Genomic DNA, 13,627 nt, shown 5'->3' on the forward strand with positions numbered 1-13,627 from the left:
CCTCCTTTTCACATTAGTTTTGCGGTCAGTCTTGCTTTTTTTACGATATTTTATTTCTTTTGTACAGCACAATGTTCAACTACTGTTGTTTTTATTGTGCTTTATAAATAAAAGTTGATTGATTGATTGATATTGTATATCTATGTATCAATGCCTCTATGTATGTTTCTATGTATGTATGTATGTATCTGTGTATGTCTCTATGTATCTATCTATCTATCTATCTATCAATGTATCTATCTATCTATCTATCTATCTATCTTCTACATAAACGTATATATCTATAGATAAGTACACATAAACATATTGTATATCTATGTATCAATGCCTCTATGTATGTTTCTATGTATGTATGTATGTATCTGTGTATGTCTCTATGTATCTATCTATCTATCCATCCATCCATCCATCCATCCATCCATCTATCTATCAATGTATCTATCAATGTATCTATCTATCTATCTATCTATCTATCTATCTATCTATCTATCTATCTATCTATCTATCTATCTATCTATCTATCTATCTATCTATCTATCTATCTATCTATCTCTATACATATGTACACAAACATTGTATATTCTTCATAATCTAAAATAGTTTTTATATTATTTATATTTTATTTTTAATAATATGCAATAATATACATTTTTAGTAATGAATTTGCTTGCAGTAATAAATAAAATGTTAATGAATCTATGTGGAATTTTTATGTCATAATCTAAAAAATTGCGTACGTAGCCAATTTAAATTCCAATTGAATATTTTTGACTCGAATAAAAACAGTTATGGTCGTGTTATCACATTGAGAACATTTTGAGGGTATCTAACTAAACACTTTCTTGCAGTGTAGAAGATGCAGTCCCTGACATGCGAACGACAACCGAATGTGTTGAACAGCTGTTTCACGTCACAGCTTTGATCACATCTTGTATTTTCCAGGACTGGATCAATCTGGTTTAGTGTGGATAGTTGAACTCACACTTGAGTAGAACGGTTCTCCAGACACACAGATGACGTCTTGCTCTTGAATGGTGAGAATGTCTTTGGCCAGGTGCAGACGGATATTGAAAGGCTCCTCGCTACCATCTTGAAGCAAATAAATCCCAGTCTTTGTCTGAAACAGCCAAAGTCACACAAACATCTGTAATCCTCACTTGAAAACATGACGTTAATTAGCCATGAAATTGATCGCATGATAAATAGCGAGGGCAGTTGTTTGCCAGAGATACAACTGAAAACTGAATATCAGGGAGGAAAATCATTGCTAGACCATCTGGACTTGGTTATTCATTTCTTGAAGATGTTTTGCCTCTCGTCCAAGCGGCTTCATCAGTTATCTGATGGAGGATTAAACATCTTCACACCACACAATGTCATAATGACTGATGAAGCTTTTTGAATATGTGACAAAATGTCTCCAACAAATGGATAATGAAGACCAGATGCTCTTGAATATATTGTAACTTGACAGACTGCCTGTCAGAGGCTTAAATACAGCCTATCGGGTCCACATTTATTCAGCATTTAACACACGGCCTTTACTTCTGTAGATAAATGCTTGAGAAAATTACATAAGAGTCATGCAGCTACAGTATAAGGCAATGTAAGCCCTTTAACACCAAACTGCCTTGAAAGACGCAATTTTGAGCAATGAAACGTTCTTGCCCTACAGTAATCATTTAAAGTGAAACAGATAAAGCAAGCTTAAATGGGAGCACTTTAACAGTTTTTAAATAGCACTTCAATTATGGGTGCTTCCCTTAAGTATTCCCCTTTACCCCGCCGTCCAATCACAGTGGAGGAGGGGCGGGACAAATCCCGCACTGACCAACCACCACATTCTGCTTGAACAAGGAAAAACATTTAAAACAAGAACCAAAGCAAATACTTTACATTGTATCGACAAATTTGATATTCAGAAACACTGCAAAATCGGATACTAGCAACACTTCCGAGGATATTCCACAAATGTTAAAATGAGCCTTTTTATATAATTCATTATAAAAGTATTTATAATTTATTCATAATGCCTTGTAATGCACCTTGTAATGCATTGTATGATCTCATGAATAGTTGTAACTACAGTTATAATACATAGGTACTTATCTATTAATTGTACACATTTATAAAGTATAATGCATTAAAACACATGACAAACAATATCATATATACACATATATCATATATGTGTGTAATGCATTATAACGTGCATTACACATAAAAGCTTAAAGTAAAATATTGTTAGAAATTATCTCTTAGTTTTCACACTGTCACTTGTTAAGTTGTCCACTAAAATGTCAACACTGCAAATATACATGAACAGGGGAATAGTGAAAATGACATTTTTGACAATTAAATGGTCGAAAGTTGTCTTGTTTCATAGTGTGTATCCTATAAATACACACAATTAAAATATCTTTTCACACTTTCTGCATAATTCTGACAAAATTACAGCTTGATTAAAAATGACGCATACAAATATTCTGCTTTCTGTTTTGTTTCATATTAAAAACCTGTTAGTCTTCAACCCGAGACATAACCCGAGCACCCATAGCTTCAGGGACACCCACAAACTCAATTATTAGTGTAACATCATTATCTTAAGTGCCTTTTGCACATCTACTTCATGGTGGCCAATAAAAGTTTCACTGCTAAACCAAGCCTTGCTTTACGTGTAACGTGTATCATTTCATACCTGATAAACTGAACAATTCAAATCACATCATTATTTATTTAAGCCTCATTCAGATTGTCAGTCCAAACTGATTTTTGTGCATATCCAATGAAATCCAATCAGATTTAGCAAGACTGTGAAAAGCAATCCGTTTCGGGCTACATTCATACAGTATGTGGTGCTGGTGACCGCGTTTCGTGATCGTGAACGTAGCTTTACTATGCTAGTCGGTCTGTTAGAGGCATGTACATATATTTTATCCTATAGAAAATTATCTAATCAACATAAATTCAGAATGAAACCACAGCAAGTGAATAAGTGAGTAATTTTTGTCAATGCATATTTAATAATTTCAAAATGAAATACGAGGCTGCTTACAAATGTTGTAAGTCTGTATATTTTGGCTTTTCCACTTGTCAGCACTGTAAAAAAAATACAAAAAAAACCCTTCCTCAGGGCCCAGTTGTGTTGTAAGACGCGTTCCTATGATGACCAAATTGATTGGTAAGCAGTTACTCATAAAAAAATGAAAGAGACCTGAATTTTCTGTTGAGTCTGGCATCCACATCATTGCGATTTCTTGCAAAGTCAGGTCAAACACTTTATGCCAGGACGAAATTTATTCTATAACTTCAGTTGCTAGGACACATGCTTGGTTCTGTTGCCATGGCGATCTAGTGTCAGCCATTTTTAGTGTACCCTTGAGATTTGCAGTCAAAACATGCTCACACATTGACTCTGGCCATTCCAGAGGTACAAAGTTAGTCTAGTAATATTGCAACTGAGATGCATTCATTCACACAGTTAACAAGAAACACTTCCATGATTCTCATATTGATGCTTTAGCAGAGTTAAAACACCCACACGCTCTACAATAAATGTAGATCATCACTAGAGCTTCATGATTCTACCACAATTCTGAACAGGAAAACTAAACAAAATAACATGTAATTTATTAGAGGTTCTGACTAAATGTTTTTTGTTTGTTTTTTTGGCTGCAGTCTTTTAGAAATGTTTAATTAATCTAAATGGATTATAAAAAAAAACAACAACAACAACTTACTCTTAAAGAATTCACTTGTTGTATTGACTCTGTCCTAAATGGCACAATTCATATGCACTTTTGGTCTTGTGGACGTACAATGGCTGCCGGGTGCGCGTGTCCGTTAAAGGGATAGTTCACTTTAAAATTAATTTTTGGTAAGTTTTCGCTTACCTCAAGGGCATCCAAGATGTGGGTGTCTTTGTTTCCGCAGTAGTTTCAATTTTGATATTTTTAGGTCAAACCGTTCTTGTCTATCAGTCATATAATGGAGGTCTATGGTCACCACCTCAAAGAGCATGCACAGAGAAGTCCAAATTAAACATGATTTAATCACTCGTAAATTTAAGTACACATTGATGGCCTAAGACACGAAACGAGCGGTTTGTGTGAGAAAACAAACAGTATTTATATCGTTTTTACCTCTTGTAACCACAGCAACATCCAAGTGATCTGAGGGCGTGGGCGCCTTGGTTTCGTGTCTTAGGCCATCAATGTGTACTTACATTTATGAGTCATTAAATCATGTTTAATTTGGACTTCTCTGTGAATGTTCTTTGAGGTGGTGACCATAGACCTCCATTATATGACTGACAGACAAGAACGGTTTGACCTAAAAATATCAAAATTGAAACTACTGTGGAAACAAAGACACCTACATCTAGGATGGCCTTGAGGTAAGCTAAAACATACCAAAAATTAATTTCAAAGTGAACTATTTTAGGTTTCAGAAGGATGCTCACGATGCTTAGCGGCCAATTTGTGCCGAGCCCGCACTGATGTGAGACTTTTCGCGATAGTCAAAGCGGCGTTACGTCACGAAATGCGGACTCAGAGAAAGACTGTGAGTGCTTAGGATGCCATGATCTGGGCAATTATTTCATTACAGGATGATTCAGCGTTTCTGAATGAATCTCTTGAATTAATGATTCACTTATAAATACTTCATTTCTTCATTACTGGATGAATCAGCGTTTCTGAAAGAATCTCTTGAATGAATGATTAAATATCCCACTCATAAATATTTCATTATTTCATTACAGGATGAATCATTGTTTCTGAATGAATCTCTTGAACGAATGTTTCAATGACAAATAAATGTTTTAAAAAGTCACTTGTCGCCACCTACTGGTGTAACGATGAGATTGATACAATCTTTATTTGAAGTATGCATGTTATTTTATAAAGCTGATTTAATGTATTTTGATCGCTACCACAGACATCAGTGTTTATATCCGAACTATAAACATTTATCCCAGTACTTCTGCGATAATATGATTGTAACACAGAAATAGCGATACTGTGGTTGAAAAGCTGTTTCATGTCAATACATGGATCAGTGGCAGCGCAAAAGCAAATTTGAATGTTATGCTGTGATTTTGTCAAATGTTTAATAGACACAGGTGTTAGAATTTATTGATTAACAAAGCAGCAATAAAAATTTCAGCTTTTTTTTCTGTCCACAAAGTTTCGAATCTTGTATTGTACATCACATTTAAAAAAGTGCAGCAGTGTTTGTAAATAGATAGAAACACCTCAGTCTATATACACAAGACTTATCTTCCTCTGAGCGCTCATTAATCTTCCACACATAAGCGCTCTGCCGTGTCCCCATTTCTGAGCCCGAAAGCTATTCAATTTGTGCTCTGTGCATTCATGGTAGTCCTGTATCCCACCCCAAACTGCACCACTATAATGCAGGACATCGAACGTCATGAATTTTAACATACTGAGAAGAACATCCAGATTAGTGGACGATCAATATTTCTCATTAGCTGATAGACATTGATATATAGGATATAAATTACAGTCAGTCAGTCATTATCACAAATTAAATTCCAACAGGGTGATTAAGACCACTAAATAAATACATGGAAATGAAATATTGATCTAATTTGACTTGACATTGTTTTATAATCTTGCCTGTAAATGATATTAAAGCCATTACAAATGTATGAAATAATCTGCCTAGCAACAAGTAAGAGGTCATTTTCACTGTCTATTTTCACTTTCTGTAACTGCTCATGGTTACACTTTATTTCAATGGTCCACTTTAAACATACTACAAACTATAACTAACTTTGCAACTACATGTCCACTAACTCTCATTAGAGTACGGTAGACTGCAAAAGAGTGTTAGTTTATGGTTCGGGTTAGTAGTTGCAAAGTTACTTATAGTTAGAATGACTAAAGTGGACCATTGAAATAAAGTGTTGCCCACCTCATAATCCTCCTTACAATGTTGAAAATGTCAAATTTCAGAGAATGAAACCGTAAATCTGTAGTCTGCTAAATAACCCTGTTTCCTAAAGGGGAATTAAAGCACATCTAACATCTTTATTCCCCAGTGGAAAGTCAACAAATCCATTTATTTGATCGTGGTGCTCCTGCCTGCCTCAACGACTTCACCAAACATTTATTTGGATAGAGTTTCGTTCAACAAATAACGCTTAAATGGATCTGTCACAAGATGTATGAGCATGTAATCTACTGTAATCTAATGTTTTTTGAAAAAAGTGGCATATAAAGCAATACCTACCTCTTCATTTGAAGTCTTGAAATCCATGTGCTAAGGTCAGAGAAACAGCCCTGCGAGAGCAAACATGAAGAAGATGTCATTAAAACAAGTTGCATTAGCAAAAGCTAAATGTTATTGACCTTCAATGATGAATGTTGTTTGCAATAAAAGTGGCACGTGGGGCAAAGCAAGTAAAGAAAAATTCATTACAGATAAATGAAGTTGCATTTAAAAATGAATCACTGGTTGCTTCATGCAGTGCGAAGGAACTCAGTCTTGCATGAAAGCATACAAATGTAATCAAAACTCTTCACAGCAAATTTGTTTTGACAAATTATGGCATCTGGACACGCAAAGTTAAGGAGACTGAGACCATTTGCAATGCTTTTTGATATTGTGAATAATAAAAAAAAAACTCCTAAAAGTGCTACATTTTTATTTTGTCACTCCTCTGCTAACATGTGGATTTCAGAACCAACCGGAAAGCAATAATGTCTGAATACAAATGCAAATGTGGCATTTCAAGTTGCTCGGAGGCCTACTAAATAATTCAGTGAGAGTTATTGTCAAACAATATATCAGCCTGTTTGGGATGGTCTATGAACATGTACTGCAATTTCTGGTTTGCTGTACATAGTCTGCTTGAATGCTTCATTGTGCAATAAGAATACAGCATGCAAACAAACTCTATGGTGGTCAGGGCTGGTGGTAATGTTATTAAACCAACAAATTACAATGATATCTTTGTTTATGAAGATGTAAGATGCAAGCCAAACCACAGTGAATTGCATCTCTAAAGTTCAGCATAACGATTGAATTATGATCGGAATAACAATGGCATTGGCGTCTGCTAAAAATGACTAAATGTAAATATGATAATCATGACACAATTTTATCATAAAAATATGAGGGGCCGTACAAGCCCAAACCCATTCTTCTACTGTCACACACATTTTTCTTTTCAAGTGCAGTTTTTACTTTTTGGAGTAAGTAGCAATGAACATGAAATCAGAAAATTGTTTAATAATGAGCGTTTATGCAAAGAGAAACAGATTATTTTGTGCATGATAGGCTGCAATGAGAACTTTATCACATTCAAACCCTATGTGGATTTCTGTCAGTCTCAAGATTTGTTGTGGATTCAAGAAATAGAGCAGCAGTAAATACATTGGAGTCCTTATAAGAATGTCTAATGCGGACTGATTTCCATTACACAAGAGTAGAGTTCTTGCCAATCCTAACTGTACGCTAATGGGCGCACGCATAAATTCCGCATTTGACGCAAGGATGCTCGTCCATTTCCGGTTGTGGAGATTAAAGCGGAGGAAAACCGAGGAAAACGGGATTATGGCAGAGTCTTCAAAATTTACTATCCTCCGATCTTTGAAACGAAACGTACATGCGTTTAGATGTAATTTTATATGTAGTTATGTTCATTTAATATAATTTTAAAAAGAAACATAAACACAACGAGGGGTGTCTGTTTTATCTGTTTTTGTGACTAACGTTTCTTTAGTATAACCATGGAGTATAAAATTCAATATAAATTCTCGGTTTTGCATTGGACTGGAAGTTATCGAGCATCCTTAAACCTTCACCGGAAATACCGCCGTGCATAGAGCCCATTGTCAGTCGTATTTGGCGATAGTGGTCCTGAAAGAAACTAGGGTTGTGAAACGATTAATCGCGATTAATCGCATCCAAAATAAAAGTTTGTGTTGTTTATATAATGCATGTGTGGGTAGTGTGCATAATTATTTTGTATATATAAATACACACACATGCATGTATTTATTTAAGAAATATTTGCATGTATATACATTTATACAAAATTCATATTATACATAAATATAAATATTTCATATATTAATAAAAAAAATTCTTAAATATATACATGCATATACGTATGTGTATTAATATATACAAAATAATTATACACACATATATTATGTAAACACAAACTTTTATTTTGGATGCGATTAATCGTGATTAATCGTTTCACAGTCCTAAAAGAAACCTCTAGATGCGATTAATCGCAATTCATTGGTTTGACAGCACTACAAAAATATCCTATATTTCCTTTTCAGATGTATTATTTGTGAGATTGTGAAGTTTTGTGACCCAACACATTTTCCGGTACACAGTGATACTTATTTGAACAGGGAAAATAAATCACTGGAGGCATTTCATACTGTGCTCCTTTATAAACGTCTTAATAATTCATATAGCAAAAAGAATCACACTATTCGCGCCATTAAAATGCTGCTTGTGCACTGGAACATCCTGAAGATTATTTCAGAGGACTCACTCGTGGCTCAAATTAAAATCACAACCAGCGGAGCACACTTAATCACAACAATCGCATAATTTGCACTGTCTGAGACCACTCAGCGGGTAAATATGGAGGGATTACGGCTCTCTCTGGCTGTTTTCAACACTTTCCAAACGCAAGGACAAGCCGGCTATTTTTCCAGCACTTTAATCAGAGTGTTCTTTCTCTGAGTGGGCTTTAACGCTAAAACACTGGGACATCCCTCCTTAAGTGGCCTGTGCCATAAGACACCTTCATAAGAAAGATCTATTGGCGAGCCCTCATCTCTCAATTCCACATTATATATCAAAAATGGACAAAAAGTCATTTCAGTGACGAACCTTGTCCTCACATGGAGTGCACTTAAGAGGAAATAGCAATCTGAGGCTCATAACGGAGGGGATATGTGTCTCCAAAGCAGAGATGGTGAGTACCTCTGAGTGCCATCTGTCAAAATGAGTTACATCCCCATTTAAAACCTCCAAGCTGAAGGAGATGTCGCGGATCACTCAGAATTTCCACCACGGATCGATTCCAGCTTAGAAAGTCCAGGCAGAATACACAAGGCCTTCAGAGAGCGCCTTTATGAATAATTCATTGGTGTGGCAAGAACGAGCGTTCCCTAATAAACATCTCTATGAGGTCGTTCCACGTGCGTGGCATTTGCAGCTTCCTTCACACGGACAGAGAAAGGACCATCAGTTTAACGTGTGGCTAATGAAATCGCTCCCATTGTCATCTATCAAAGATGTGGCAGAGATATAAATGCAGAAGGATGCCCAATGGTTTATAATGTAGAGCATTTGAAAAATATTCCATTATGTTTTTATTGATTCGATGAAGCTTGAACCTGCTTTCATAGTAGTGGCCTAAGGCCATAGAGACTAATAAACCAACATTACATGTCACAAACAATGATAAAAGACGCAATATAACACTGATAAAGTTCGTTTTATAAAGTTTTAGCACTCTACTGAAGCCATAAAAATGCCACAAAACACGTTCAAGTCACATTTCGCCCCCTCAAAAATGACGATATTTTATTTTGTGATATTTTATGATATCCCTCCCTAAATTCTCATTCCTGCGATGCATACAGTCTTTTTAACGTTTTGTTTTGTAAATCTTATTTTTTTTTTTAACGATGATTCTCATTAGATTCGTATTACTCTGTCAATTAAAATAAGAACGGGAGCTTATGCTTAATTGTGATAAAATAATCTCACAAAACAAAAGTTCTTGTACAAATAACGGCTTTTCTATAAACCGACATCATGAGATACGCCTTCAAACATTATCACTTTTTATTCATAAAACACTGTTACAGTGCTGCTTCATTTAAAAATAACACAGCTAAAAATCAATAGAAGGTCATTCCTATACATTCACAGCTCATTAAATTGCATTTGCAGTGGCTTACAACCCAAAATAGAAATGTTGTTGAGTGTTCTTCAACATGACACCGTCGTTTACTATGTGTTGTTTCTTTGCCCTGCTCTCTCTTAGTATAATGCTTGGCATTCAGATTTGTACACAGTTTCACACTGACTCACTCGCTTTGCCTTTCTGTGAAAATGAGATGTGATTTGCATGTTAACAGGCCGGTGCGGTATGGCAGGGTTTTTTTTTTCATCCGCAACATTATTTTAATGCAGGCACCTCATCAGTTGGGCGTCTCAGAACAATTCCTTCTGGGAGATGTCTCTAAAAAATCATGGCAGACAGAAGCTTTCTGCACTGTGATGAAACACAGCCTTATATGTTGCCAAATAACATGACAGTAAAGTTAATTTAGCTAAAATCTCAAAGAAAAGCAAGAAGCTGTGAAACTCTCTGACTCGTCCATCCAGATAGGGGTATTCTCTGCTTATATTGTTATTTTTATTTTGTTTGCATTCCAAAAAAATATTTTTGCTGCTTGTTCAAATTGGCTAATTAAAATGAGCTTAAGCAACACAATTGCTATATATTTTGTCCAAACTTAATTTAATTGTGTTCAATCTGCTAAAATATATGTAAAAAAGTTTACTTAATCCGTTTGTGCTGGACAACATGAATGATTTGGGTTGCATTAACTGAAACTGGGCGGTGCTTGTTAGTACCCAACATGCTTTGCATTATGCATATGTTGAAACATAAATCAAAAGTGTTATTTGATGTGTTTTTGAGAAAATTAGAAAAGGGGAAGAACTGATAGTGCGTAGTTGTGTTTAATGTTCAATTAAATTGAAATTATTAGAACCATTTAAATTACAGTGGGTTACCATTGTGAAGAAAAGTGGAGCATTTGGTTAGATTGAAGACTGATTAAGCAATACTGTCAACTAATGCCTTGGTTGATGAAGCATATGTGTTTTATCATTTAAGATGCTAAAAAGTGCTATTGTGAGTAAATAGTTGGCTATTATGGATGTTAGAGCCAGACCGATATATCGGCCGGCCGATATTTTGCATTTTCCATAATATCGGTATCGGCAGTCATAATGGCCGATAATTGAATTTTTAAAAAATAGAATAAAAACGGACGAAACACGCTTGAATCATCTCTCCTTGGCCTGTTATATTGAAAATGTATGTTTTACAACTTGCAGTATGATGTTATCTATTGCTAAATTATGGCTCATCATAGACTAGCTAACCACAAAGCAAGCTAATGCCAATATCATCAGTGGAAGACCGCTAACGTTAACATTAATGAGCTTGGAAACAACAATGAACTTTTTCTGCCTGAATAAAGTAATGATTACTGTATTTATAGCTAGCATATCTCTAGTTACAGTCCCTGCATTGTAAAATGTAAGTTATACTTGCGTTGCGAGGAGTGAACATTTAGACATATAGAAAAAGTATCAAACGTATTTTGTGCAGAAAGTTAGCTTTTCTTTTACACCTGTGTGAAATCCAACAATATTTATTAAAAAAAAAAATACCGGCCGATATATCGGAATATCGGATTTTAAAACCCAAAAATATTTGTATCGGTATCGGCCTTCAAAATCCTTTATCGGTCGGGCTCTAATGGATATATGAATTAGAATACCTGAATCATATCAGTTGGCCTAAAACATTGCAAACTAGTTGGGCTGACACTATTAAATTAAGCTGTGCCCAACCATACAATCAACCTTAATAAATTAAGTTGACCCAACGCAAGTGCATTAAATTGGAATAACAGAATTGCATAATGCTGAAATAAAGCTATTTAATCATGATTTTTTAATGTTCATTCAAAGAGTCATTTTTTTGAGTTTCCTTTTTATGTGCAGCACTTTGAATTACCATTGTGTATGAATGTAATTTAAATATATAAATAAACTTGCCTAAAATGTTCTTAAAGGAACAATGAAAATTACCAATCAACTGTTATAACAAACTGTTATAGATGCTGTCAAGCTTCAATAAGGACAAAAACAGCACCATAAAGTAGCAACCGTGGCACTCAAAACTCACAGCACACAGAGGAAAGACAATCATTCCAGTTTGGACTGACAGAGGGGTGAGTAAACGATGACAGAATGTCGTTTTTTTTTTCCGATGAACTATTGCTTTAAGATCACCTACTCAGCAAATGAGTCGATTTGTCAAGCTCCAGCGAGAGGCCTGGGTATTTTAGGCTTACCTCCAGGGAAAGATCTGCAGCACAGCAAGCATGGAGGTCAAGCCATGGGGAAGGAGGCAGGGGAGGCTTGTTCAGGACTGATGTTTTTCTTTTCTTCCTTCCTTTATTCCAGTACAGGGTTTTGGCCCTCAGGCCCAGCCAGAGTCCTGCAGATGCTGGAGTACAACAAGTACCTTGTTAGGATGGCCAGTCGATTATTGAGGTCGATTAGTCTATCTAGATTTTTTTCTTACATGTATTTTGGCTCTTTTTAGCATCAGAGCCTGAATTAGTATGACGGCAGCCTGCTGTGCATTCACTGTTAAGACAGTTTGCACGGTAAAAGCTTTTGTAAAATAACTTTGATTCTAAAATAAATTTGTTAAAGAGTCATATTTTTTTAAGCGTTGTGCTTTTAAGTCCAAAACCAAAAAAAAAACTAAGTTTCAGTTCCAAGTGCACAGTGTATTTTTCCGTGGTCGTGGTGTATATAATAAAGGTTGTAAAATAATTGCCTAATATAGTAATAACTCTACTTTAGTGTTGCACCAAGATCATCTCATCTGAGCTGCCTCATTGGTCTGTCACTGCTCGTCAATGTCAAAATATGGGAGATGACCAATCAAATCGAAGTAGGCGGGCTTATGTTCACAGAAACTGCTGAGCACGAATTCCAGCGCGACGTTTTAGTTGTTAACGGAAATAAAGTGCGAGATAACATGTAAGTACTGTAGCTAAATTAAACATTTCATTTTTGACAGCTGTTTTAGGATAGAAATGTTAAACGACCGACAAAAATAATCAGGCAAACTGATAAACCTTTGTCTAATTTCGCCATTCTGAATTGAAAATAGGCCTAATTTACGTGGTTCATGTAATGCATAGTAACTCTTAATGTCAGAGGGAAAGAAACATTAACAAAGCCGTTTTCATCATAGTAGGCATACAATTAATAATGAATGTAAATGAATTTTGAGGTAAAGCCTTAAGTAAAATCCCTCAATCCCTACTTTCTTCACTGACACAGACGAAAATGAAAAGAGCATCAGTTAAAGCTCAGCTTTAGGAGGGGAAGAGACGGGGCAAGATAAGGAGAAAGAGTGATGGAGATGAGGAGAGAGCAGGAACTGACAAATAATCTACTGCCCACTGACATGCTTTTAAAACTGGATGTCCAATTGTTTGACCTTTAAACATCTTAAAATGCACATAGTACATCAGAGAAATCAAAAATTTCTCTTTAAAAGCAGTAGTTCACCCAAAAAAACCCCCGTAAAGATCTCATTTGCATGTCGTTTCATTCTTACTTGAAACATTTAATTGAGATGAGACGATAACAGAATGTTTTGCTGATTATAAGTAACTTAGAAATTCTGTTATGAATAAATGTTGTGTTATGGGAGGATAATTGGCTATTGAAAAGAGCTTCAAAAGACATGAGAGGGAATAAATGACTACTTTTAAATGGAGAAGATATTAAA

General features: G+C 35.4%; 1 protein-coding gene across 13 annotated transcripts in view; it reads right to left on the reverse strand.

Annotated features, from left to right (window-relative positions):
- sntg1 (syntrophin, gamma 1) overlaps positions 1 to 13,627 on the reverse strand; it is a 109,116-nt gene that overhangs the window by 19,749 nt on the left and 75,740 nt on the right. For 12 of the 13 annotated variants that reach the window (XM_089125980.1, XM_089125982.1, XM_089125981.1 and 9 more), the window contains 3 exons: positions 12,168 to 12,322; positions 6,259 to 6,308; positions 983 to 1,117 (listed from right to left, as the gene is read on the reverse strand). In XM_089125980.1, the coding sequence (XP_088982106.1) occupies positions 983 to 1,117; positions 6,259 to 6,285 (162 nt within the window). In that variant the 5' untranslated portion in view covers positions 6,286 to 6,308; positions 12,168 to 12,322. The remainder of the gene's footprint in view (positions 1 to 982; positions 1,118 to 6,258; positions 6,309 to 12,167; positions 12,323 to 13,627) is intronic. The other variant, XM_039685016.2, reaches the window with a different exon arrangement.

The sequence above is a fragment of the Pimephales promelas genome, chromosome 22 (assembly GCF_988280905.1).
Source record: "Pimephales promelas chromosome 22, fPimPro1.hap1.1, whole genome shotgun sequence".
NCBI lineage: Eukaryota > Metazoa > Chordata > Actinopteri > Cypriniformes > Leuciscidae > Pimephales > Pimephales promelas.